Source organism: Nicotiana tomentosiformis, chromosome 8 (genome assembly GCF_000390325.3).
Source record: "Nicotiana tomentosiformis chromosome 8, ASM39032v3, whole genome shotgun sequence".
In the NCBI taxonomy this organism is placed as follows: Eukaryota; Viridiplantae; Streptophyta; class Magnoliopsida; order Solanales; family Solanaceae; genus Nicotiana; species Nicotiana tomentosiformis.
The window spans coordinates 109,392,153-109,416,760 of NC_090819.1; the positions used below are offsets into that span (position 1 = coordinate 109,392,153).

The following is a 24,608-nucleotide window of genomic DNA, read 5'->3' on the forward strand; positions in this document are numbered from 1 at the left end:
GATTATAAAGGAAATACCTCAGGCAGAGTAATATAGAATAGCTCTTGCTAGAACTGTGTAATATATATGGCAGGAGAGGAATCTTATAACTGTCCAAAGCAAGGCAAAAGTATTGGAGTAACAGCGACTAGCAAAGAAGATGGAGATGCAGAACTCAATTTCAGTTGTAGTAGTTATGATGTAACTACTGAATAGTTATACTAATGTCGTAGATGTAGGGAAGTGGGGAAAGAAGGTTGAGGCTGTACTGCTCAATCTTCAGTTTCGTTTCCCTGTCTTCTTTTTTACTGCTCCATAAAGCTCTTCGGTAAATGAAAATATTTAATTACCAAGAGAAAGGGCAATTAATTGTCAAAAGCAATCAAGTTCCATTTGATAAGAATATTTTCTGCAATTGAAATTAAAATAAATATCACAACTTTTACATCAGTTTTCTCAGAATAGCTAAAATGCATGATATCCATCAACAGAAACCGTCATTGTACTGACCATTTTCATACACATGGGAACCAATGCATGAGGAGCAAAACTATAGAATGGTTGGGGGTTGAAGAAGGGCCATGAATTAAGATGCAATATATCACAATCTCGTATGAGGGGTATTGATGGGCTTCAAGAAGTGGCCAAGAATGTAGCCGAAACTGAAAAAAAGTTCATCTTGTTAAAACTTCTTCTGCACCTTCATGCCATAGGAATCCGAAAAAGATAATCAATGATGTAAGCCTGATTCATTTCTGAGAACTCTGAATTGGAAACAGATACTTGATCTGGAAATTGCAGCACAAATTATGACCACATGTAAATTCACCCTTCACCATCTTCTTAGTTTATGATTTAGTAATGCTCGGCATCAACTTCATCTACTCCATCCAAGATGCACCCAAGACCTTAGCCATGAAGGCATATTTGTCTGCAGCTTCATCAATCTGCAATACAGGTATTATATTCAATAGTGTGACTGTCAATTGAAGCAGCCCAGAACGATAACTAGTGAGAAACTTACCACTTTTTGCGTTGGTCGCCCAGCTCCATGACCAGCCTTGCGATCGATCCTACCAATGATGGGATTGGTCTGGGGACTCTTCTCCAGGCTTGTGCATAGGACATATTGCATGGTCTAAGGAAGACATAACAATCAGCAAAATGGTTCAATTTAGAACAAGAAAACAAGATATAAATCACATACAAATTAGCAGTAACAAACCTTCAAAGCACAAGCATATGAAATCACTGCATAACTATGGATCACACAGGTTCATTACTGTATGTTTTCATACACAGAGACAAGTTTAGTTTTGAGAAAGTAAACAGATAAACAAAGTCCTCATTTAGGCTATAAATGGGGACAGATCATAGCAGCACTGAGATTTTAGCTGCAGGAATTGTGATAGAACCCATTCTCTAAGATCTTTGGCAACATGTCTCTAGAGAATTTTGGCAACAGTCCCTCAACAGGAAGTTAATGAAGGGAACTCGCCTATGTGAATAACCTTTTCCAAAAAGAGAATAAATTCGACCAGTAGCCCAAGCCTCAACCTCTGATGCTGTAAGTTCAGGCTAGACTTTAGAAGCCTAAAGAGAATGTGTCCAACGAGAACAACTTTTTTATTACATTATGATCATGTAACAGATATAGTAGTCATATTTTACATAACTTTCAGACGGTACAACATTGAAAATTTTCAAAGTGGAATAGTCCAAACAAAAAGTGGCTGTATATTTGTAGTTTAGTCACCATATATTAACCAAAACATGTTGATACCTGGGTGAAAGCAACAAAAGAGAATCTATGTTGTTTCTCATTCGTTTCCATTTGTTAAGACATACATATCTCAGTCCCAACATTTACAATTTAAAAATGTTATAATCTGAAAAACTATTCCCAAAAGGTAAATTGAAAACTAATATGCTGTATGCATGCCAATCAAAATCAGGGGAAAAATTATATCTGGATCAGATGAAATGAGCAAATGGCAATAAAAAGGCTCAGAGTTGTCCGTGAAGAGGCAGAAGAAGAAGCAGGATTCTATTTAGTTAGTAACCTACCGCCAATAATTTCAACGAGTGCAGTGGCACCACTCGATCATCATGATCTGCTGTCAATAGCATAGTGGACGGATATTGAGATTCTTGCTCGGGAGATTGTTCCCATGGCCTTCTGACATTATGCAGTGGTGAGTACCTGAAAACATTTGAGTGCGAATGACAGGCTAAGTAAATTTAATGTCACTGCTAGAAAAAGGATAAGGAAACAGCCTCTCTACCTTCACAAGGTAGGGATAAGGTCTGCGTACACACTACCCTCCCCAGACCCCACGATGTGGGATAATACTGGGTATGTTGTTGTTGTTAGAAAAAGGATAAGAAAATGCTAGGTCAAATGTCTCAATCCACCTAACATTGAGTGTCGTTAGAGGCAGAAATGGAGACGGCGAAAAAGAGAAGGGGAGGGAGGAAGCAGAAGGAAAAGTATCGAATGTATAGTTGACAACGTAGACTGGCACAGTTGCTCAGATTGTCTTCATCTCATTCTCTAGTAGGCGAAATATTGCCTAAACAGAGCTTCCTCCAAAAAGCAATCTATCACCATGCAGACAGTTTTTCACAAGCTCGGAACCGCTGTCATATTTCTTTTCACTTTTCCTTACATGCATAAATTGAAAAGCATATTAAGAGTATGCCGAGGGATGTTTCAATGAGAGTTCGAAAACTCACTTGATTAGCCACTGAAACTCTTCCTCCTTGTCTGAACAGCCATAATCAGAGGTCCAGGCATGACCTAGTGAGGAAAAGAATATAACTTGCAAAGAGCAAACAAAACCAATATGTAACACCGAAGATAAGAACTCAGTCTATGGTACACTACCTATGGTAAACTTGTGAAATCTAAGCATATCCATAACACCAACATGTGCAAGAGCACAGCCAAAGAGATCAGGTCTCTGCAATTATGAAGCTTCCACGGTCAACCACTGATTCATCAACACTAGAATGCAGCAAAGTAAGATAGCCATATTGAAGAAACAGTTCAAATACCTGATTGATGCAGGCTCCAACAAGAAGCCCACCATTGCTTCCACCTTCGATACACAACTTTTCTGGCTGAGTGTAACCAGCTGCCACAAGATACTCACCAGCAGAAATGAAGTCGTCAAAGCAATTTTGCTTTTTGGAAAGAGAGCCAGCTTTATGCCAATCTTCTCCATATTCCCCGCCACCACGAATATTTGCAATGCAGAACACAACACCTAAATGCTTCGCAATTACAACACGGCCGACAGAGAAGTACGGAGTAATGCTAATATTGAATCCTCCATATCCATATAATAAACAAGGGTGTGATCCATCCAAGGAAATATCCTTTCCAGCCACTATGAACATAGGGATCTTGACACCGTCTTTACTGGGCACAAAAACCTGCAAAAGTAGACATCAGCCACAAAAGAAAAAACAGACATCAGAAAGTAGTTGAAGAAAAAGACAAGACATTGTTTTTCCAGATGAAAAAAGTTAAAAATTCCTGTTTACTTTGTCCGCTTATATGGATTTTACTCTGATGTTCATTAAGTGGGAAGCAAAAAGAAAATAGAAGCAATCTGTAAAAAGCTTTGCTTTCACTAATTTGCAATTGCTCAGTGCACTGCCAGAGTATGTAGTTGAAAACCAAAAGTAGTGGAATTCATCAGTCAACTGCTATGCCCAGCAGAACTCCTCGTCTTAAATGGCTAGACATATTCAACCAGATTCTATGACAAGTATTGCCCCTTCACAGATTTGTAAAAAGTTCAGGTATTTGTGGCAAAGAGATGCAGGAAAGTATGTTGCAGAATAAATTAATTTTAAAAGAAAAGGAAAAGATCATATGTCAGAACTAATAATCCTGCAATTTTCCTATTCTACAGGAGCCGAATGACTATGCATGGAAATGTAAATCTCCTAGTCTAGTTTAGATATTTCAGGTTAAACTAATTTGGCAAAATGGTTGACTCAATGATTCAATGGAATAAAACATGGAAAGATTTTTCATTTATAAAGCCTAATCAGAGGCGTCCACTACACCAGGACAATACAGTAATGGGGGAAAAGGTTAAAAAAATACAAGTTCAAGCATTATAAAATATAGTTCCTTCTGGGACATCTGATGGCAAAAAACATTATAAAATTAAACTACGTAAGTATAATTACTTATCAGAAAAAGAAAAAAAAATTAAACAAGCATAATTGTGACAAAAGGCTCCATTCACCTGATTAACTTGAAAATCAGTATGATCAAAGCCGGGGACAACAGTTTCTCGAAATACTTTCAGATTTGGAACCTCTGCTTTGAGATCACACTCGTATATAATTCCAGGGATTAGGAAGTTTGTAAATCCAATAAAAATAGTGCTGTCTTTGCGGCGAGCAGAAATTCCAGACACTGTGCCAATATCAATGGGTAAATGATGAAGCAGTGCTCCTGCTTTCAAATCTCTCAACTGCAAAACATTTTTCACATCACTCAGATAACTCACAACAAGTTGATTTTCATTGACAGCAACAGCTGATTCAAGCACATCCTTTTCATCCTCTTGGATGATATCGGACCAAGAATCAGGTTCCTTCAGATCTACTCTGACTAATTTATACTTGGGAGCATCCTTATTCGTCCGGAAAGTGAAACGAGTGCCATCATTTGCAACATTGTCATAAGAGGCGTCAAAGTTATCAACAAGCTTGATAAAGGGTAGCAGCTCATTTCTCCCTTTATAACCTTCAATCCCATCAGGAAGTGCAGATAAATCGCAGTAATAAACCTTGTTGACTGGATCACAGTTTTCATAAGTATATAGGAGAACATACTGCAAGGGGAGTTAGGAAATATAAACTTAGTCAGCAAACAATATTTTTGTAAATTTAGATCATAAACAAGATTAACTTCCTTTTTTTTTTTTTTTATAAGACAAGGTAAAACCAAATTCCCTTCCAGGGTAGAGGTAAGGCTACATACATCTTACACTCCCAAGACCCTACTTGTGGGAATTCACTGGGTTTGTTGTTGTTGTTGTTGTTGTTGTAAGGTAAAACCAAATTAATTTGTAATTTTGGATATATCTTTATCTTTCCCAGACCCACATCTATTTTACCAGGGTTTTTGGAAGAAAACAAAATTTTGATATTACTTTATAATTCAGGGATTCCATAATCCTCAGACCACACTAATTATGCAACAGATTAGGGAGATTCTATAGTAAACCTTTCCATCTTCTGTCACCGAAGCTGATCGTGTACACTTAGGATTTTCAGCATCTTTCCAGCACAAGATATCATCAGACTGATCAGTACCCAAGCGATGATAATACACTTCATGGTTTAAATTGGTATGTGTCTCTGTCCCAGCATCCAAACTTTCTCCATCTCTAAGAAGCAAGACACACTCCAAAATTTAGAGTCACACAAGATAATGGAAGTATACATTTACTATGACATATTTAACCTTTACTATGAAACATATTTAAGGTTCTGTTCGGATATTTGTACCTTTACAATGACGGCATACCAGTAGATAGTAGCACAATATGTATTACACCAAACCTTTTTTACTTATTGCAAAATTAGCCAACAGATTACTTTACATCAGATCGGATGATATAGGTTTTTCTTTTTTTTTCCAGAAATAGATCAGATGATATAGGTGACGTACAAAAACTTCACGATTCTCAAATCACACTAGTATATGAAACAGATTTGTAACGAGAATATAACTTTCAGTACTCACTTTGGCGCTGGATAACGGCTATAGAAAAACCCTTTGCTATCATGGGTCCAGCTAGCATCAGAGAACTTAACCTGTGAGGAAAACAGTTACATCCGCAATGACTAATAAAGAACTCCATGCAAAGAAATATGTCCACCATAATCGAAATTAATCATCTTTCCAAAAACTTACCCACGAAACTACATCAGGCTTGACGCTCTTATCATCAACCTGCATAACTTTGATAGTATTCCAATCACTACCGCTCGAACTAATACCATATGCCAAATACTTAGCATCCTCACTAATGGAACAAATACTCAATGCAACTGTCCCATCCTCACTAAGTGTGTTTGGATCAAGCAAAACCTCTGGTTCTCCGTCCAAACTATCCTAGAATCACCAAGCAGTAAGACACAGTCAATCAGTCAATCAATATACGCCCAATTCCATATCAGTTGGGGTTGGCTAAATGAATCATCTATAATGTATTCCCTATATTCAATGGAAACGACCAAAAGGGGCTTTCCAAAATTAAAAGAGGGAATAAAATTTTGAATCATTGCATACCTGCACGTAAAGGACTTTTTGGGGTTGAAGTCCTGTATTGTGGAAGTAAAAGTACTTATCGCCCGCCCTAAAAGGGACTTCATATTTTGGAAAATCGTACAATTTCGTGATTTTTTGCCGTAGCTTTTCTCTTGTCTCACAAGTCTTGAGAACTGAGTCCGTTAGATTCACTTGCTTTTCCACAAACTCCTTGGTCTCTTCTGAATCAGGATCCTCAAGCCTAATCAAAAGGTTCAAAAATTACTGTTTCAGCTTTGAAAATTGTATCTTTTCGCACGAAATTGTCGTAAAATAGAGAGCTAAAGTAGTTAGAGCATGTTCATTGAGCTAATTCTAATTAATTTTTCCAAAACTATACCATCGATAAGGATCAGGAACGTTAACTCCATGATAGTTATCTACAACAGTTTCATCACGGCGTGCAATTGGGTACGGCAGAGGTTCGTTGAGGGCTGAAAGGGATCCCATTACAGAGGAGGATGAGGCAAGGGAACGGGCGAGTAGATGTGAAGTAAAGGGATTGCTCTTGAGGTGTTCGACGAAAAGACTACGTTGTTTAATGGGGCGATTATTTTGTTGTTGTTGTTGTCTATTATAAGACGGAATGACGAGGAGAGCAATGCGGGTAAGAGATTTGGGGGAAGTAGGAGAGAAGAGAATGTCGCGATGGCGAGGTAATGAGAACATAGTGTGGGCGTGACCAACGAGGAGCTTGGTCTTGGTTGGTTGGGCTGACAACCCAAATTATGAGTGGATAGGGCCAAGTATCTTCCCAAATTTGAAGGATGAGATTTTTTTGTTCATATATATTATTTGAAACCTTATTATCAAAATATCTCAGTTTTGAAATTTACCCGTCCTAAACACATTTTAGCTACAAAAAATATATATTTATTTAAACTAGACTACTTTATGCGGTAGACTTCCTTATTTGAACGCGCAATTTTGGGATAACTTATATTTCAGTTAGAAATTTTAGACACAATTATCGCACCATAATCAAGGCAAACATATCGGTAGAATCCTTCATTTATGCAGATTTTCTCTGGTTATCATCACACCATAATCAAGGCAACATATTTGTAGAATCCTTTTATTACACAGATTTCCTCTGGTTTTCCATAAACAAGTCAACAAACTCAAAAAAAATCTTCTGAAAAAATAATTGCAAACAATTAGCTACAATTGAATTGAATTTCGCGACATAATGTCAACATTGGCGATTATGCTTCAGCTCAATGGTCAGTGGGATAGCGTTGGGAGATACAAAGATTTTGATGTTGACGAAATTGTAGTCAATGAAGATTCAAATTATAGTCAATTGAATTCCGCAATTGTAGAGCATCTAATGATCGATACCTCTGCAAAAATCATCGAAATCAAATACACTATCAACGAGCGGTGTCCACCAATGGAAATTTGGAACGATATGGGAGTTTGAGTGTATATGAAGACTAAAAAGGGGAAAAAACTTAGGAATGTATCCACTGTGTATAACAGTACGTGATTTCGATTTGGAATGCATATATCGAATGGGAGCACAATTGCATGTTTGCTATGTTTTTCCAGTGTTGATGTTTTCAATTTCAAGTGTTCTACAATTTTACTACAAATTATCTACAACTATACTACATAACAAATGTAGTTCAACTATTATGTCTATAAATACAATTGAAGTGTAACTGTTACATAGTACTTAAGATTTGAAAAAATAAAAATGTGATCACAAAACAAAGTATATACAAGTATTATGTCAAATACTGAACACCTGAATATACTGAGGTCTGAATTACTATACTTTTAATTGAATGCATGTAACTCTGGTTATCGTAATACTAATGTGGTACAATTGTCAAGCAATTGTAACATAATTGGAGAAGTACCAGGAATAGTGAAGTTGATTGATATGCCAACATCTCCGACAATTGTGGAATATAAAAGTATCATCATAACAGAACATACACCAAATGTAATTGAAGTAGGCCAAGTTTACCAAGACAAGCAAACAATTATCAGTGCAATGAAGCATTATTCTGTCATGAATAAGTTTCAATTTAGGGTGAAAAGGTCTAGTGCAAAAAGGTAGGAACATTTTATTTGTCAAATTCATATTGTGTATAAGTTATAGTTTTTATGTATATAAATTGTTTAAAACAATTTGTTGTGCATAAACAGCCTCATATTCTGTAGCTACAATTTGCATAACATTTTTTAATTATTTTTATTCTATAGTTATTGCCTCGTATGTATTAGGGACAATTGTACGTGGCACTTCAAGTCCACCAGCATAAATGAATCAGCATTGTTCAAGGTTCGAAAATTCAACAGCTTGCACACATGCTCTTTGATAGACAACACATATATATAACGCAAAGCTACTGCCATGGTAGTTGGCAGCATTATGATGCCAAAATATGTGGATCTTAAGATAGTATACACACCAAAAGACATACAAACTGACATGTTGTTGGAACATGGTGTGAACTTAATATACATGCAAGCTTGGAGAGCAAAGGAAAAGGCTTTGAAATTTTTGAGAGGTCATCCTGCTGATTCCTGCAGTCGCTTGCCGAGTTATTTGTATATTCTGGAGAAGACTTATCCGGGGTTGATAGTAAAATTGCAGAAGACTGAAAATGATTGTTTCTTGTATGCATTTGTTGCTCTTAGTATGTCCATCAAGGGTTGGGAGCATTGTAGGCTAGTTATAGTAGTCGATGGCATCTTCTTAAAGTCGGCATATAGGGGAATCATGCTAACAACTAGCATAATAGATGCAGCACGTAATGTAGATTAATTGTAAATATATTGTAATAAAGTTATTTCTGAGACTGTATTTTTTATATTTTCAAGTTTTATTACTAAAATTGAATTTCTTTTTGCTACCTATGTGATAGGTAGCATATTATCACTAGCATACATCATTGTTGATTTAGAAAATGACGCATCATGGATGTGATTTTTTGAGCAATTCAAACACGCATATGGTGAAAAACCAAATATGTGTGTTGTTTCGGACCGGAATGAAAGTATATTGAAGGCAACATCTACTGTTTATACCGACATGCCATATTATGCTTGCATGTGACATATTTGGATAAATGTAAGGTCAAAGTTCAAGAAAGGTCATCTAAAGTTAAGTGAATTGTACTTTGCCACATCACGATCATACACGCTTGATGAATTTAATGAAAGAATGTCAAAGATTGAAGAGATCGACACACGTGTTAAAGCATACCTATACGATATTGGCTATCATAGATGGTATCGGGTACATGCTACGATGAACAGAACATGGGCGATGACATCAAACATAACAGAGTCCTTGAATCTGATAACCAAAGATGCAAGAGAGCTGCACGTAGTTGAACTATTAGAGTACACGAGGACTCTTCTTGAACGTTGGACTAATGAAAAGTTATTGAATGCAAATGGTACGTTCACATACCTTGGGGAAAAATACAACAAAGAGTTGGAGAATAACAAGACATTATCGCAGAAGATGAGAGTAAGTTATGGCCAATAACATCAGATTATTTATTTCATCAAACTAAATATATACTGATAATTGTAGATATGTTGTTTTATAATTGTAGTTATTTTGTCTTTTATCTGTAGTTGTCAACTTGTTGTGTGTTTGTAATAAAATTGTAGATGAGGGCAATCACGACCCAAAATTCGTGAAAGGTCATGATGGCGCTTAACACCGCCGTCAGGCAAGCCAACGCACGTATGAAATCAAAAAAAATCCTTAATTAAATCGTATGAAATAGATTTTCAAAGTAAGTGATAATATTTACACAACTACATCAACGAACAACTCGTAAGAACCCCAAAAATCTGGTGTCACAAGTACATGAGCATTTCCTAAGGAATATAATAATAATACAACATATGTCCTGAGTGTAGTAAGACAGAATAAAATAAATAGTACAATGGAGACTCGGTGGACTGTGATGCATATCCTGGAATGCAGCTCACATAAAGTATCCTCAACAGGTGCGCCTACACGCCAAGGTGATCATCAATGAACTTGTTAGATCCTGCACATTTAGTGCAGAAGTGCAGCACGAGTACGTAAATCAACACGTACCAAATAAGTATCTAGCCTAACCTCGGAGAAGTAGTGATAAGAGGTCGACATCGACACTTACTAAAGGTCCACTAAAACAATATAGTAAAACATGAGCAGATATGAAGCATACGACAATGATGGGGTAAATCATTAAGTTACATAACCTTCGAATTACTCTTTTAAAGCATGAATTTCTAAACCTTGTATTCTACCTTAACAACTCAGAAAAATATCAAGTGTCATTATCCAATAAATATAAAAATACCTTAAAATGCCGGGCATCCGTGGAAAGATTAGCTCGTAAATATTCGGTCTATTAGCGATATAACGCACGATTCTGCCGAGGTCGTTCGGTCCGATCCAGAATAATGTGTACACTGTCGAAGGTCGAGCGGCACAAACCATAGATGCATCTATTATACTGCCGAGACGTTCGGCCCGCTCCACAAGAAAAGGAAGGGAGTTACCGAATTACGAGACACGTGCTTACAATATAGTACATAAGCACAAAAATGAATATAATCTTTACTGTTTTCTCAAATAACTCGCCCTCAACTCAAAGTGTTAAGGCTCGGCCTAGTATACATATATTTATTTCTAAATCAATTTCAATTATAACTTCAATTAATGAAGCTAGTAAAATGAGTCCAAATTATTCAAATATTACATGATAAGGTCCTAAGTTTACCCGGACATAAACATGCTTTAGCTATGTACGGACTCTCATCACCTCGTGCATACGTAGCACCCACAACTAGTTGCACATAACAATAAATATCACCTAGGGGTAGTTTCCCCCTCATAAGGTTAGACATGAGACTTACCTCGCTCTAAAGTTACATAACCGACTCCAAAGCCTCTCTAACACCACAAACCAAAGCCCGTCGATCCAAAAATAGTCAAATAATGTGCAAACCAATCAAAATATATTCTATTACCCATAATTAATCAATTTAAATAATTTCCAACTCTGCTCGAAAAGTCGATAAAGCTAGCCCTCTGGCCCACGTGCCCGGATTCCGAAAATATTCGAAGATAAACCTTACTCATGACACCATGAACTCAAATATATGATTTATTCCTAATTCCTTGTCCAAAATCGAGGTCAAAATCCAAAAATACCAAATTCTAGGTTTTCTACCAAAACCCCCACAATTTTTACAATTTCTCATGCTTAAAGCCACATATAAATCATGTATTTAACTCACAATATGTGAAAATTCCTTACCTTGGCATAGATGATAAAAATCTCTTCTTAAAGCTCCCAACAATCTCCCAAACCATGTGAGAAAAAGAGGGAAATGAGCAAAACCCTAATTTTAAAACAATCTGCCCAGCCGACCTTCCGTACCTGCGGAACACCAGCCGCACCTGTGGCTCCGCACATGCAGAATATTCATCATAGGTGTGGTTCCTTCCAAGCCAGGCGAAATCCGCTTATACGGATTATTTTTCGCTTCTCCGGTCCACCACGCGCTCTTGCTCCCCCGCACGTGCGGAGATCTTCCGCTTCTGCGACCCCAACTGCCCATCTCGTTTTCCGCTTCTGTGGAGCACCCTTCGCATCTGCGGGCTAGCAGATGCAGAAATACACTCGCATCTGCGGACATCCCAGCTTAGTCCAAATGTCGCTTCTACGACCACAATGACGCTTCTGCGGCGCACCTGCGGCCAAAACCTCGCAGGTGCGGTTACACCAGATGCCAGATGCTTCAGCCTTCCTCCCAAGTCGAAACTCGATCTGTTTTCAATCCGACTCGCACCCAAGAACCCGAGACCCCGTCCAAACATACCAATACATTCCAAGGTACAGTACGAATTTAGTCGAAGCCTTAAACCATGTCAAACAACATCAGAATTACAAATCGACGACCAAAACCTTTCTTTCAACTTTCCAACCTTCAAACTTCGACGAACGCGTCCGATTCTTATCAAAACATTCTGGAATGACGCCAAACTTTGCGCGCAAGTCATAAATCACAATACTAACCTATTCCAAGGCTCGAAATCCCAAATGGACATCGATAACATTAAAATCCACTTCAAGTCAAACTTAAGAATTTCTTAAACTTTTAAAATACCAACCTTCCATAATAAGTGTCGAAATGCTCCCGGATGGTCCGATACCCAACTAGAACATACACCCAAGTCCGAAATCATCATATGAACCTATTGGAACCTTCAAATCCCAATTCCAAGGTTGTTGACTCAAAAGTCACACCTTAGTCAATTCTTCCTACTTAAGCTTTCGAAATTAGAATTTTCTTTTCAAATCAATCCCGACTTCCGAAATTCAATTCCGACCACACATACATGTCATAATACCTGATGTGAAGCTACTCAAGGCCTCAAACCGTTGAACGACACGCTAGAGTTCAAATGACTAGTCGGGTCGTTATATTCTCCCCCACTTAAACATACGTTTGTCCTCGAATTTACTAAAAGCTTTTCCGGAGTTTTCCAAATTCACTGTTTAACAACTCGCGCACCTACCCGTGCCACCACATTCCAGTTGAACACACTAGCTCGAGCCAGACTGTAAATCCTCCCTATAACCTTAGCTAACAAGCTTCGAACCAAGTTCCGAATTTCTTTACAAGGCTAGATCCTAACACACGAACACCGTACCAATCACCACACACTGTACCAAAACATGATCATGCATCTATGCTGAAGTCGCACCATGCACCACATAAGTCGGTGGCCCATAATAAAATCCTCCAACTATAATAGCTGGAATTTCACGAATCTGATGCCCGCAATATATATCATGACGCATGTAAATCCTGTTCAAAATATCGCACAACTGCCACAACAAAAGGACGTGTAGAAACTCATAACCACCTACCGAATCAATAATCCATGGAATCACTCCACCTGACAAGAACCATTACCTCATTTTGAATCGAATAATGATAATTTCTCTTTAATGTACCTTATATAAATCTGATTGCACTAATTTCAGGTCCAATAATCTCGTCTCACCCAGTACAAACTGCTCAGGCAATAAGCCACTTCAAACACTGACTCAGATCTCATATGACGCTATTAATGCGCCGACAAGCTACAACTCAAATACGATACATAAGGAAAACGAACTCTGGAGAAGGACTACCCATCATACGTAATGAATGAATCAGCCAAATAGATGTTGTGAACCTACCTTAGGGGTGAAAACAAGGCACACAAAATATGTGTAAGGAGCTACGCTCAAACTCTCATTGTTGCGGCGTGCAACCCGATCCGATAAGACACTATTGCGGTGTGCAATCCGATTCACATAACATGCCCGTGGAGGCGTGCCACCCGATCCTAACAATATACACGTGGCGGCGTGCCACCCGATCCACTCATAACAATCAATAAGGAAACACCTATCAAGCTGAAATGCTTATACTTACGAAATGCCCGAATATCGATCACAAGAATGCCATGTGCATAATACAACCATGGGGATACAGATAGCGCCATACGCTACAAAAACTCAAGCACGACTAAGGTGCAATAAATGACCTGCATCTCGAGAGCCATCTTGCTTATATAACACCACAAAGCTACATGGGATCACAACACATGCGCGAATAATCAAGCTGTCTCACAACCCACATGGCACAATAAAGTATTACATGGAATAGATGATGATGAGAATAACATTCAACGCCCGAAGACTCCTCGGTAAGAAATGCTATACCGAATGAACACATCCGACCTGACGTAGAGCACATATTCATATTGGACCCACCAACAAACCTCAAACTGATTCTGATAATACCATACTGGGCCAATAACCTTCCAAGGATCCATAATGACCCTATTCATGACACCCACAATCAACCATTCACTTCGGACCAAACTTCCACAATTCACAACCAAAGGAATGGAGCGCCTTCCAAGCATAAACTCTCACATTAGCGATAGTACCAAAAATCTCCGTATTGTGTTTCAATCCTTAACAATCATGTGACTAACATGCCAATTTTATATAAATTCCACCGTGGGATACACTCCCACGACCCTCCGCACCACGTAGCAAAGTCTGCACCTCAATACCACTAACTGGACGAATCTGTAATGCAATTCAAGAACCCGCAAGTCAATACACAATGCTCCTTCCACAGTAGTGGTAAAACCGTGGTCGCAAATGTTCCTGACCGGTCATTTTGCGACTACCATGGTCGGAAATTTGGAAAATATTTACCAAATTTTAGTTGTTTTAAAGCCATATTACCTGCCAATTCAAAAATGCAGCAACTAAATATAACGACCCGACCAGTCGTTTTACTTTCTAGAACCTCGTTCCCCTAAATAAGACTTCTCGTACATGATTTTACTGTTTTATGACTTGCGGGAATGGTTAGTTTGGGATTTGGAAGGGTTCGGGTTAAAATCGAAACACTTGGTTCCTTAAGGTTGGGTTAAAAGGCCAAGTTTGACTTCGGTCAACATTTTGAGTAAACGATCTCGGAATCAGATTTGACGGTTTCAATAGGTTTGTATGATGATTTTGGACTTCGGCGTATGTTCGGATCGGGTTTTGGATGACCCAGGAGCGTTTCGGCGCCTAATAGTGAAAGTTGGTTCTTGTGAGTTTTAAAAGTTCTTTAAATTTGGTTTGGAGTGGGTTTTGGTTATATCGAGGTTCAAACGGAATTCCGAGATAGAAAATAGTTCCGTAATGTCATTTAAGACTTGAACATAAAATTTGGTGTCATTCCGAGTAGTTTAAGTACGTTTAGGCACATTGGTAGTGAGTTAAGGAACTTTAAGTTCTTAAGTTTGATTCAATTGGTTTTGGGGTGCGATTCTTAGTTTTAATGTTGTTTCGGGCATTTCGAGAGTTCAAGCGAGTCTGTTTTATGATCCAAACTTGTTGGTATGTTCGGGCGGGGCCCCGAGTGTCAATCGGACGAGGCTCAGACCAAGATGAGAATTTGGAGCAGCAGCTGATGCACCAGATTTGTCAAAACCGCACCTGCGCTTGGTCAGCCGCAGATGCAAGCTCGTAGGTGCAGGCCAAGCCTCGCAGAAGCGGCCAAAGGAGGGTAGCCCAGGTTCCACAGATGCGGCCCATCCTCTGCATAAGCAGGTACCCATCCGTAGAAGCGGTCCCAGTCGGCCTAGTGAATTCCGCAGAAGCGGACCCTTGTCCGCATAAGCAAGGGCGCAGGTGCGGCCCTATGACCGCAAGTACGGAAACCGCTGGAGGCAGTGAGCCTCATTTATTACGGGTTAGGACCATTTTAATCATATTTTTTTTCACTCTTGGGCGATTTGAGAGCTTCTTAGGAGGGGATTTTGACCTAGCTTTGTGAGGTAAGTAATTTCTTCCAAATATGAGTTTAGTACATATATTATGGGTAGATTTCCACATGAAAATTGGTAGAAATCATGGGTTGAGATGAAAAACCTAGGGTTTAATAAAAATGAGATTTTATCACGAAAATGATTATTAAACTTAGTGAAAATCATATATTATGTTCCTAAGGTTATGGGTAACAACTTTCTTCAAAAATTTCAGGAATCCGGGCATGTGGGCCCGGGGGTAAATTTTAGGAATCTTGTAATTTTTGTTGGGTAATTACTTGAATAGTGGAGATATGAACTTTTGAGAAATAGATTGATCGATTTATATTATGTTTGGCTAGTTCCAAGTCGTTTGGCATCAAATTTGGAGGTTTGAGTGCATTCTTGAATTGTGAAGTAAGCTTTGAGATGAGGTAAGTCTCTTTTCTAACCTTGTAAGAGGGAACTTACCCCATAGGTGAACTTAATTAATATATGTGGTTATTTGTGGGGGATACGTACGCACGAAGTGACGTGAGTCCATACGTAGCTATTATTCCTATTTTTGTCCGGGTAGTTTTATGTTTACACCATGCTTGTGGACACCGTTATTTAATCATAATTGTTAACTGTATCAAATGGAACTGAGTTGAGGATTTTTTAAGGATTTAAAAGCTCCAAGTCGAATTGTCTTTATTTTGAAAAGAATCAAAGAAGAGTTATGATTTATGGATAAATTTATATTTGACCGCGTCGCATGTATGATTCACAAGCGGGGTAATATATACATCTATGGTTCGCACCGTTCAACCCTCGGCAGTGCACAATTTACATTTATGTTGGATCGGGCCGAACGTCCTCGGTGGTATTCGTGTGTGATCATATGTTTTAAAGGAAGGAAGTGATTCAAGCTCTTAAATATTTCTGAAGACTTGCTCAGTTATTTCTTGTTCTGAGTCTTATTGTTGTATATCATGCTTAATTAGAATTTCATATTATCATGTTATTGGCCCTAGTAAGTGTCAGAGTCGACCCCTCATCGCTACTTCTTCGAGGTTAGGCTAGATACTTACTGGGTACATATTATTTATGTACTCACGCTACACTTATGTACTTAATTGTACAAGATCTGAGGCAGGTGCATCCGGTTACCAGTCTGGTGCGCATATTTGATCCCCATCTCGAGACTTCACGGTGAGCTGTCTTCCGAGCTGTTCTGCAGCAGCCGGAATTTCCCTTATGTTTTATTTTATTTCTGTCTATTTCATTTCAGATAGTAAGCTAGTGTTCTTTTGTATATTCTACTAGATTGCCCACGTACTTGTGACACCAGGTCTTGGCACACACACTTGTAGACCTATGATTTTGGTTTTGTTTACATGATTACTATTTGTACTCTTTTGCTTCCATTTAATTATGTCACATTGGCAAATTTCTAAATCTCTTTAACAAATGAGGAAATGTTATCCACTTAGTTTTTTATTTAAACGGGAAACTATTAGTTTGATCAGTGTTGGATTGCCTAACAATGGTGTTGGGCGCCATCACGACCTAAGATGGGATTGGGTCTTGACACTAACCAATCATTCCACCATTCCAACCAATCAATCTACCATTCCTACCAATCAAACCCATAAAATGCAAACATTTAAAGAAAATATAAACTAACTAAAACATCCAAATACAAGTTAAAACATTCAAGCACCATTCAATCAACTCTAAACATTACAATCATAGTCAAGTCTAAACATTTACCAAGTCTAAACATCCAATTACCACAACAAACAATAATGTCTCAAACATCACAACTAACTAAAACTCATTATCCTCGACATTTGGAGGAACATACGGAGGTCTGCTCATAAGTTCTCCACTAGACTCTGCAATTTGTCAAAATTTGCACGATCTTCTTTCCGTCCCTCCTTCAATTTATCAACTTCTTTTCGTAATGCTTCCACCTCTTCTTGATATTTCTAATAACTCGTATCGCTAGAAAACAATGTCGTAGGACGACCTACGAAATGTTATGATCCAAGACTGTAGGTTCTACCTTTATTTGCGCCACCAACCACCTACGTCCATATTGAAGCTACATCATTGAGTGATACTTGGGGTTGAGCGACCATCCTTGGAATCCAGTTGACTTTGACGCCATTCCTCAAAACTGTTTTGACAAACTTCCTGAAATTTAAATGTTATAGCACTAATAAATAAATTATGTTAACTTTTTACGAGACTTTAGCACAAAAGCCAAAGTCTTCTCCACGAGATTATCCAGATCCAAATCAAACTTTAGTTGGATACTTGCCTGCACACTGAATTTCTGTGTGAGAAAAAGTAAGAAGTAGATCACATTTCTGATTCTTAATTATCGAAAGAACAACAAACAACATTTCCTCAATATCTCTCTTCTTCTTCTTCCTGTCCATTTCATTTGTCCCCCTTTTGTACACTACATTCCTACAACATCAGGGAACCTCCTTCCTTCCTTAATTCCTTCAGTTATATTTGTAGAGTTATTATATCATAGACAAAATCTCCTTTTGTACTCCTATCATGTTAATTTATTTCTTAGCACCAAAATATGTTACTATATTATTTGATCTTAGATATAATTATTATTCTTTCTTATTTGTACATGTGACAGTGTTCAAGTATAAGAACGGATCAGATTCAGTGTTGGAGGTAAATAAAGATGACTATGATAAGTGCAACATAGAAAATCCGATCAAGAAAATGGAAGATGACAACTCTGTTTTCAAGTTTGATTGCTTTGGTCCTTTCTATTTTATCAGTGGCAAAAAGGATAAGTATAAAGAAGGAAAAAAGTTGATTAATGTTGTTCTTGCTCTTGCAGTGAAGAAGGCAAGAAATTATGAATATCAATCTTCCATTAACACGAGTAATTTACCAGAAATAGACGTAAGAAGTTTAGAAGAGGAGGTGCTAATTACAGTCTATTGCAAGAAGAAACATACAGGAATTATAGATGAAATATTAAGTGTGATTCAGAAGCTTCACCTAACTATCACAGTAAATTATCGAACGGAGGGATAGCATTATCATTTGGTTCATACTAAGCCCCGGGTGCATCACAAAAGCATCCCTAATCATTTTATCGAATCGAGAATTTTCATCATTTGGACTACCCTCACTACCAAAAAAAGTTTGAAAATCGACATTACCAATACTAGCAACATCCTTTCCATGAATAATCCACACGTAATAATTTTTCATAAACCCTTTTTTATAAAGATAAATTTTAACAACATCTGGTTGCAATAACTTTCCGCACTTGCATTTCACACAAGGGCATCTAATCACTCCTTCACTAAGAAATTCATGAAGCGTTTTCGCTTTAGTCGTAAATTCAGCAACCCCTTCTATAAATTCCTCTCTCAACCCACTACGATTAGGATAAGTGCGATTATACATCCATCTACGATTTGCAAGCTCCATCTACACAAAATAAATCCAAGATATTTAAAACAGTATATATTACTTAGTATTATGCCAAACAGTTAACTTATAAAAAAAATTGGTTCTTTCAACAACAAAATTATATTTTGTGGCCATCCTAGAATATTCAAGACTTCAAGAAATTTGTCAGCCCATCCAAAATGTATAATTGCCTAGAATATATATATATATATATATATTTGTTTCTATTCCTTTTTAAACACAACCTTAAAGCATTCATTCATGTGTTGAGGTTTCCTATAAACTTGTATTACTGCCTAAACTTAATTAAGGAATTATCACTCTGCTAAGACAACAAGCTTATGTTAGTCCACTATTGTTCTCAAGATACTCTGACAAGAGAGAATGAAGATATTGTAAATATGGATTCATTGAATTAGAAGCACAAGTTATGATATGAAGGGGATCCCTAGAAGAAGAAGAATCTAAAAGATTATAAAATGAGACTAATTAATGAGAGGTTGCATGTATCTAGAGAAATAATAAAAAGTAGTGGAATCTAGCTAAAACATCTACATGCCTAAGAGGCAAAAGAGAAATGTGGATGACTATATACATTGGCAAATTAACAAAATTAAAATGAATACAATTTCATTCTCATGTGTCTATGCTTCAGCTCCTGACTTTATAGTGTCTTAGGCTTCAATCTCTAGTATTCCAAGAAGAGGAAATAACACTCAAAAGTAAGAAGTACTAGCATAAGATCACAGTAACCAAGAAGTTAAAAGGAACTGAGTTCCCGATGAGCAAGTCATAAGTCTAAAGCAAACAACGAGCTTGCAGAATCTTACTTGGGAGTAAGTATACAAACAATTCATTTCATTAACACAGCTGGACAGTTAAAAAAATGGGTAAAACTAACAAAAGAAAATAAACAGTTTCCTAAAAATAAAATAGAACTTCTGTTGCTAGGTCAAAGATTTGTAGCCAGAGACAAGCTGTGTACATATTTTTTTTTTTACTAGTCCACTTCTTTCTGAAATTTTCAATTGCCTCCACTCTCATTCTCAAGATTTCACAGCAAGATTGCTGATACTGCATATTGATGGAATCCAGAAACAATATCAGAATAAAAACACTATCAAAAAAAGAAGAAGAAAGGATTCCAACAGAAACACATATTAAAAACCACATAAAGATTATGCCTTTATCAATAAATTAGAATTACCCAATTTTTATTAGAAAATAACTCACGATGAGGAAGCTCAAAAAGACACAGAAGCAGATTTGGAGTTAGAGGCAGGAGGTGCTGATCGATTTCAAGGAGATCTAAGGCAATTGTTGGATGCTAAAAAACTGCAGCAGGTTCCTGAAGGTAAAGGTTTAGATAATGCTAAGAATACTGGGGAGATATCACTTGGTGGTCATCAACAATCTGATGCTACTGAGATGAGAAATACAACAGATGTTACTAGGACACTTAACGCTACAACTCTTGTTTCTGGGCAGAAGGTTAAGGATCCTAGGTTTGAACTAAAGGAGTCTGGGCAGAATCATGTGACAAACGTAGGTAATGCTTCAACTGTTAACAAGGATCAAACAAAGTTTCCAAGTGATATCCCTACTAGCATAGCTTTGGCTAGGATCTACAAAGTTGTGGGTGATCAAAGTTCAACTATTGAACCTGGGCATCTTCAGCAGGTGCACGATCTACCTTCTGCTGCAGCTGGTGAATCAGTTGATAAAACAGCAGGCCTTAGAGCTACTGTTATGGCCGATGAGGGGCAATATCAGGTAGGTGGTATGGCTTTGGAGTGTGCAGATCCTACATTTTCTAAAGCATCAAATACAGAGGCTAAACATCCTCAACTTTTAGTTGGAGTTGAGCAACCTACTTTTGGGATTTTGAAACGTACTGCTGATATTGCTGGTTCATTGAATACAACAGCTGATCGAGCTGCTACTGATGCTGTTGAATCAGTGTTTCAAGGAGCTAAGGTTCCTACAGGAGCTGGGCAAAGCACCACTGGTAGGCGACACATATTCTCTCAAGCAGTTACAAGTGAGAATATCTTGAAAAAGACAGATGTGTGGCATGATCAAACTGGAAATTCGATGCGGCGCATTGAATCTGCAAATATTGTCCATGATGATAAAACACGAGCAGTTCCTACTAGTGGTGAAGGTACATCTAAAAATACTGACGATAAACTGGCTGTTCATGCGGTGCAAAAAATAAAAGGTGGAGAATGGTCAGTGATTAATCGAACGATTCCATCACCAAACAAAAATAATTCTCCAGTTCAGGTTGTGGCATCAAAGGCAGTTAGTGTTGCTAACTCTTTTGGTATTTTAATGAATGAAACTGTGGTGGATGATGTTGGGACGGGTGTGCAGCATGTTAACTGTGATGCAAACTCAGAAAATAGGCAATCAAAATCTGCAGAAGCAAAGAACAACAGCTTTCCAAGAACACATGTTTAATTGTTTCGAAGGACAATGTTCCTGCTGATGCGCAAATAAATGGGGCATTCCAAGTGTTTACTGCAACCACAATGTCCCTAAACCACAATGATGCTGGAAACAGGGGGCAGCGTAATAAGAGAGATCAAATCATCGACAGTGCAAAACAACAGTTTGAATGTAAGGCAGCTTCAAAAAACAGTCTATCAAATGCACCAGGCATTGCAAAACAGAACCAGCTATCAAAAACTACTGCAGCTCCAACTAGTGCCTCAACAGACATTGTTCTTGTTGAGGATCCAAATGCAGTGGCAGCTACATTAACATCTGGATCAACAGTACATATCTGCAATCCAGATTTGGATAAATTGATAAAGGAATCAAACGTAGCTATGTGGCTGCATACCATTCAAAATGTTAACGCCCCATTGGTTACTTTGAATACCTCCGTTCATGAGATCCCTTCGCAATCGATGGAGTCTTATGGTGAGCGATCAGTTTATTCTGGACAGCAACTACTGTCAACATGTAACAATCAACAAGAAAATGCAGGTATGACTTCTTTCTCTCAAACATCCACAAATGAAGGAAGTTGTTCTAAGGAGCAACAAGGCGCTACTAGTGCTGTCATGGTAGGTCGTAAAACATGGGCTGACCAAGCAGAAGAGTATGAAGAATGGGAAGAAAACTTTGGCTTGGAGTGTGGTGATAACAACTCTCCAAGGCAGAATACAACTCCAAAAGTAATGAAGCAGCAGCAGATTTCAAGTGCTGCAGATGTTCGACAGAATCAGCAGCAAGCAGTCGCGCACCGAACACCTAAAAATAGGAGATCTCCAGGCGTGCAAGACCAGGTACTTCAACATGAGGCAACTTCAAAAAACAGTACAATGCTGCAGTTTTCCAGCCCTCGCGTGGTAAAAATTATCAAGGACGCCCATCTGATGCAAAAAACTGAAAGTACTTCGACTGGAAAACTAAAGAGCAAGCTTAATTTGGATGCTCCAGATTTCATTCCTAGAAAGTCTCCTGGTGCTACATGCATTCACAATGCAGTAACCCCACCAAATTCTGGGCAGGAACATATTGGAACAAGCAAAGCAGGTACTATCTGGATGAAAAATGGAGCAACAAAAAGGACTGGGCAACAGCTGATTTTTGCAAACATTCCAGCTGATACTTTTGTGTCTGGTCAATATGCAACAACACCAGCAGTTGCTCAACAGCAGAAGCAAATTGCAAGCACGCAACAAGCAGTAATATCAACTCCAAATGCTGGACAGCAGCAGCAGCATTTACAACCATGTATTGCAGTAACGACTACACAAGCTGGACAACAGCATTTGGTTACAACCACTCCAACTATTTCTGTGAATGAGGAAGTAAACGTTAGGCGACTCCCAATGAGAGTTGCCAAACAAAAACAGGCATCCCCAACTACATCTACAAGGTCCAAACGTTCAATAAAAAAGTCATGAAGTTTGAAGACATTCTGAAGAGGTTTGATGAAGATGATCAAGAACTACAAATTGAAGAAGTTGCAAGTTTGGGCAACAAGGGACAAGAATCAAATTCCTACTACATCTTATTTTACCATTTTATTAGTATAGTCATTTGTAATATCATCACGGAGTATGTTATAAACTCTGTGATGATCATAGAATATTTATTGCTCTCTAGCTCTTTCTTTTTACATGCTTGTTAGTAGGCGAGGATATTTATGCCTCAACAGGATTAGTAAGGTAAGGTTAGGCCCAGTATGTGGTTGCTCATGTCCTATGCCTTTGGAAAGACATCCAAATGGCTATGAGAATATATGCCCTCGTGAGACTTTGCCGGCAGATCGATAATCCTCTACATGAGGCTGCCATCATATGACAATGTGAGGCGCAAAGGAGTGACTATATAGCGAAGGCATACAGGCAACACTAGTGGTGCTATTGTCCCCCTTATATGTACTTTTCCTATATGTTGCACTTTTCTTTTCTATTATTAATAAAATAACTACCGGGCAAAAAACAAAAAGAAAAAAGAAGAAGAAGAGAAAATACAGAGAAGAACCACAGATTCCAACATAAACATATATTAAAAATACATACAGATTGTGCATTCTAATGAAATTAAAGTTACCCATTTAAGATTGTGCCTTATAATTGAAGATGGAAAAAATAAGCAGAAAAAGGAAAGACAAACTTACAGTCGCACAAGAGGAGTGGTTAGTGAGAAGAAAGAGAGAGAGCTGAGGAGTGACGAGTGATTTACAGTCACAGAGGAGTAGCGAACGAGAGATTGAAGAACAACGGCCTCACAGGTGGAAATATCGAGAGAGAGAGAGAAATAAAGGAAATTGGGGAAATAGAGTTTTGGCCTGAAATATTATATTTATATTTCTCACTACCGTATTCGCAAACCAAATTAAATATTCTTTAATTATTTTAATTTTAATTTTGCGACCGAAGCGGTCGCTTAGTTGGTCAACTGATATTTTTAACTTTTTATTGTCCGATCGAATCGGTCGCAAACGTGAAGGCGGGAACTTGGCGCGTTATTTTTTCAATGCTTTTGTCGGAATAATAGTCGAATTTCTTCTTTTAAAAAAAATAAAAATTCAATCTTTTTCCGATTACTGTAGTCGCAAAAGTAGTCCCATTAGCGACTACTTCATTTTCAGTCGCAAATTTTGATCACAAATTGATATTTTTCTAGTAGTGGTTGTCAAGCCTGCACGTACAACCACAAACTACATGTATAACTTCATACACCGAAGGAGATGATCCTTGCCACGATCATGCCGATTCGACCATTACTAACCGACCCAACTTTTTTCAATTTACTCTTGACCCACCTTAGAGATAATAATAACTCCATTCACAACGTAACAAACTCAATCCGCACTCATCCCGAGTGACCCGAATCGCAAGACCACATCGTCTCAATACTCATGAACCATCTCATACCCTCTTTATGCGCATAATAACATCTCCAACTGGTACACCCATTCTGCAAGACCTTTCGCAAATCCGAAGCTATTTTTTCCTTTACTCCAATACTACACCGCATATC

At 38.0% G+C, this 24,608-nt stretch overlaps 1 protein-coding gene and 1 long non-coding RNA gene across 2 annotated transcripts; both read right to left on the minus strand.

Annotated features, from left to right (window-relative positions):
* Nucleotides 1-371: 371 nt before the first annotated feature.
* Nucleotides 372-7,028, minus strand: LOC104118899 (uncharacterized). The gene is made up of 12 exons (XM_009630284.4): nucleotides 6,663-7,028; nucleotides 6,305-6,524; nucleotides 5,927-6,127; nucleotides 5,756-5,826; nucleotides 5,234-5,396; nucleotides 4,245-4,838; nucleotides 3,037-3,417; nucleotides 2,867-2,942; nucleotides 2,716-2,779; nucleotides 2,047-2,182; nucleotides 1,004-1,117; nucleotides 372-926 (listed from the first exon to the last, which is right to left on the minus strand). Exons 1-12 carry the CDS (start codon nucleotides 6,989-6,991, stop codon nucleotides 861-863), a joined length of 2,415 nt encoding a protein of 804 aa, XP_009628579.1. The 5' UTR covers nucleotides 6,992-7,028; the 3' UTR covers nucleotides 372-860.
* A 12,785-nt stretch (nucleotides 7,029-19,813) lies between these two features.
* On the minus strand, nucleotides 19,814-23,902 carry LOC117273117 (uncharacterized). Its single transcript, XR_004503080.2, has 3 exons — nucleotides 23,743-23,902; nucleotides 20,978-22,913; nucleotides 19,814-20,177 (listed from the first exon to the last, which is right to left on the minus strand). It is a non-coding gene; the product is annotated as an uncharacterized lncRNA (long non-coding RNA).
* Between the last annotated feature and the right edge of the window lie 706 nt (nucleotides 23,903-24,608).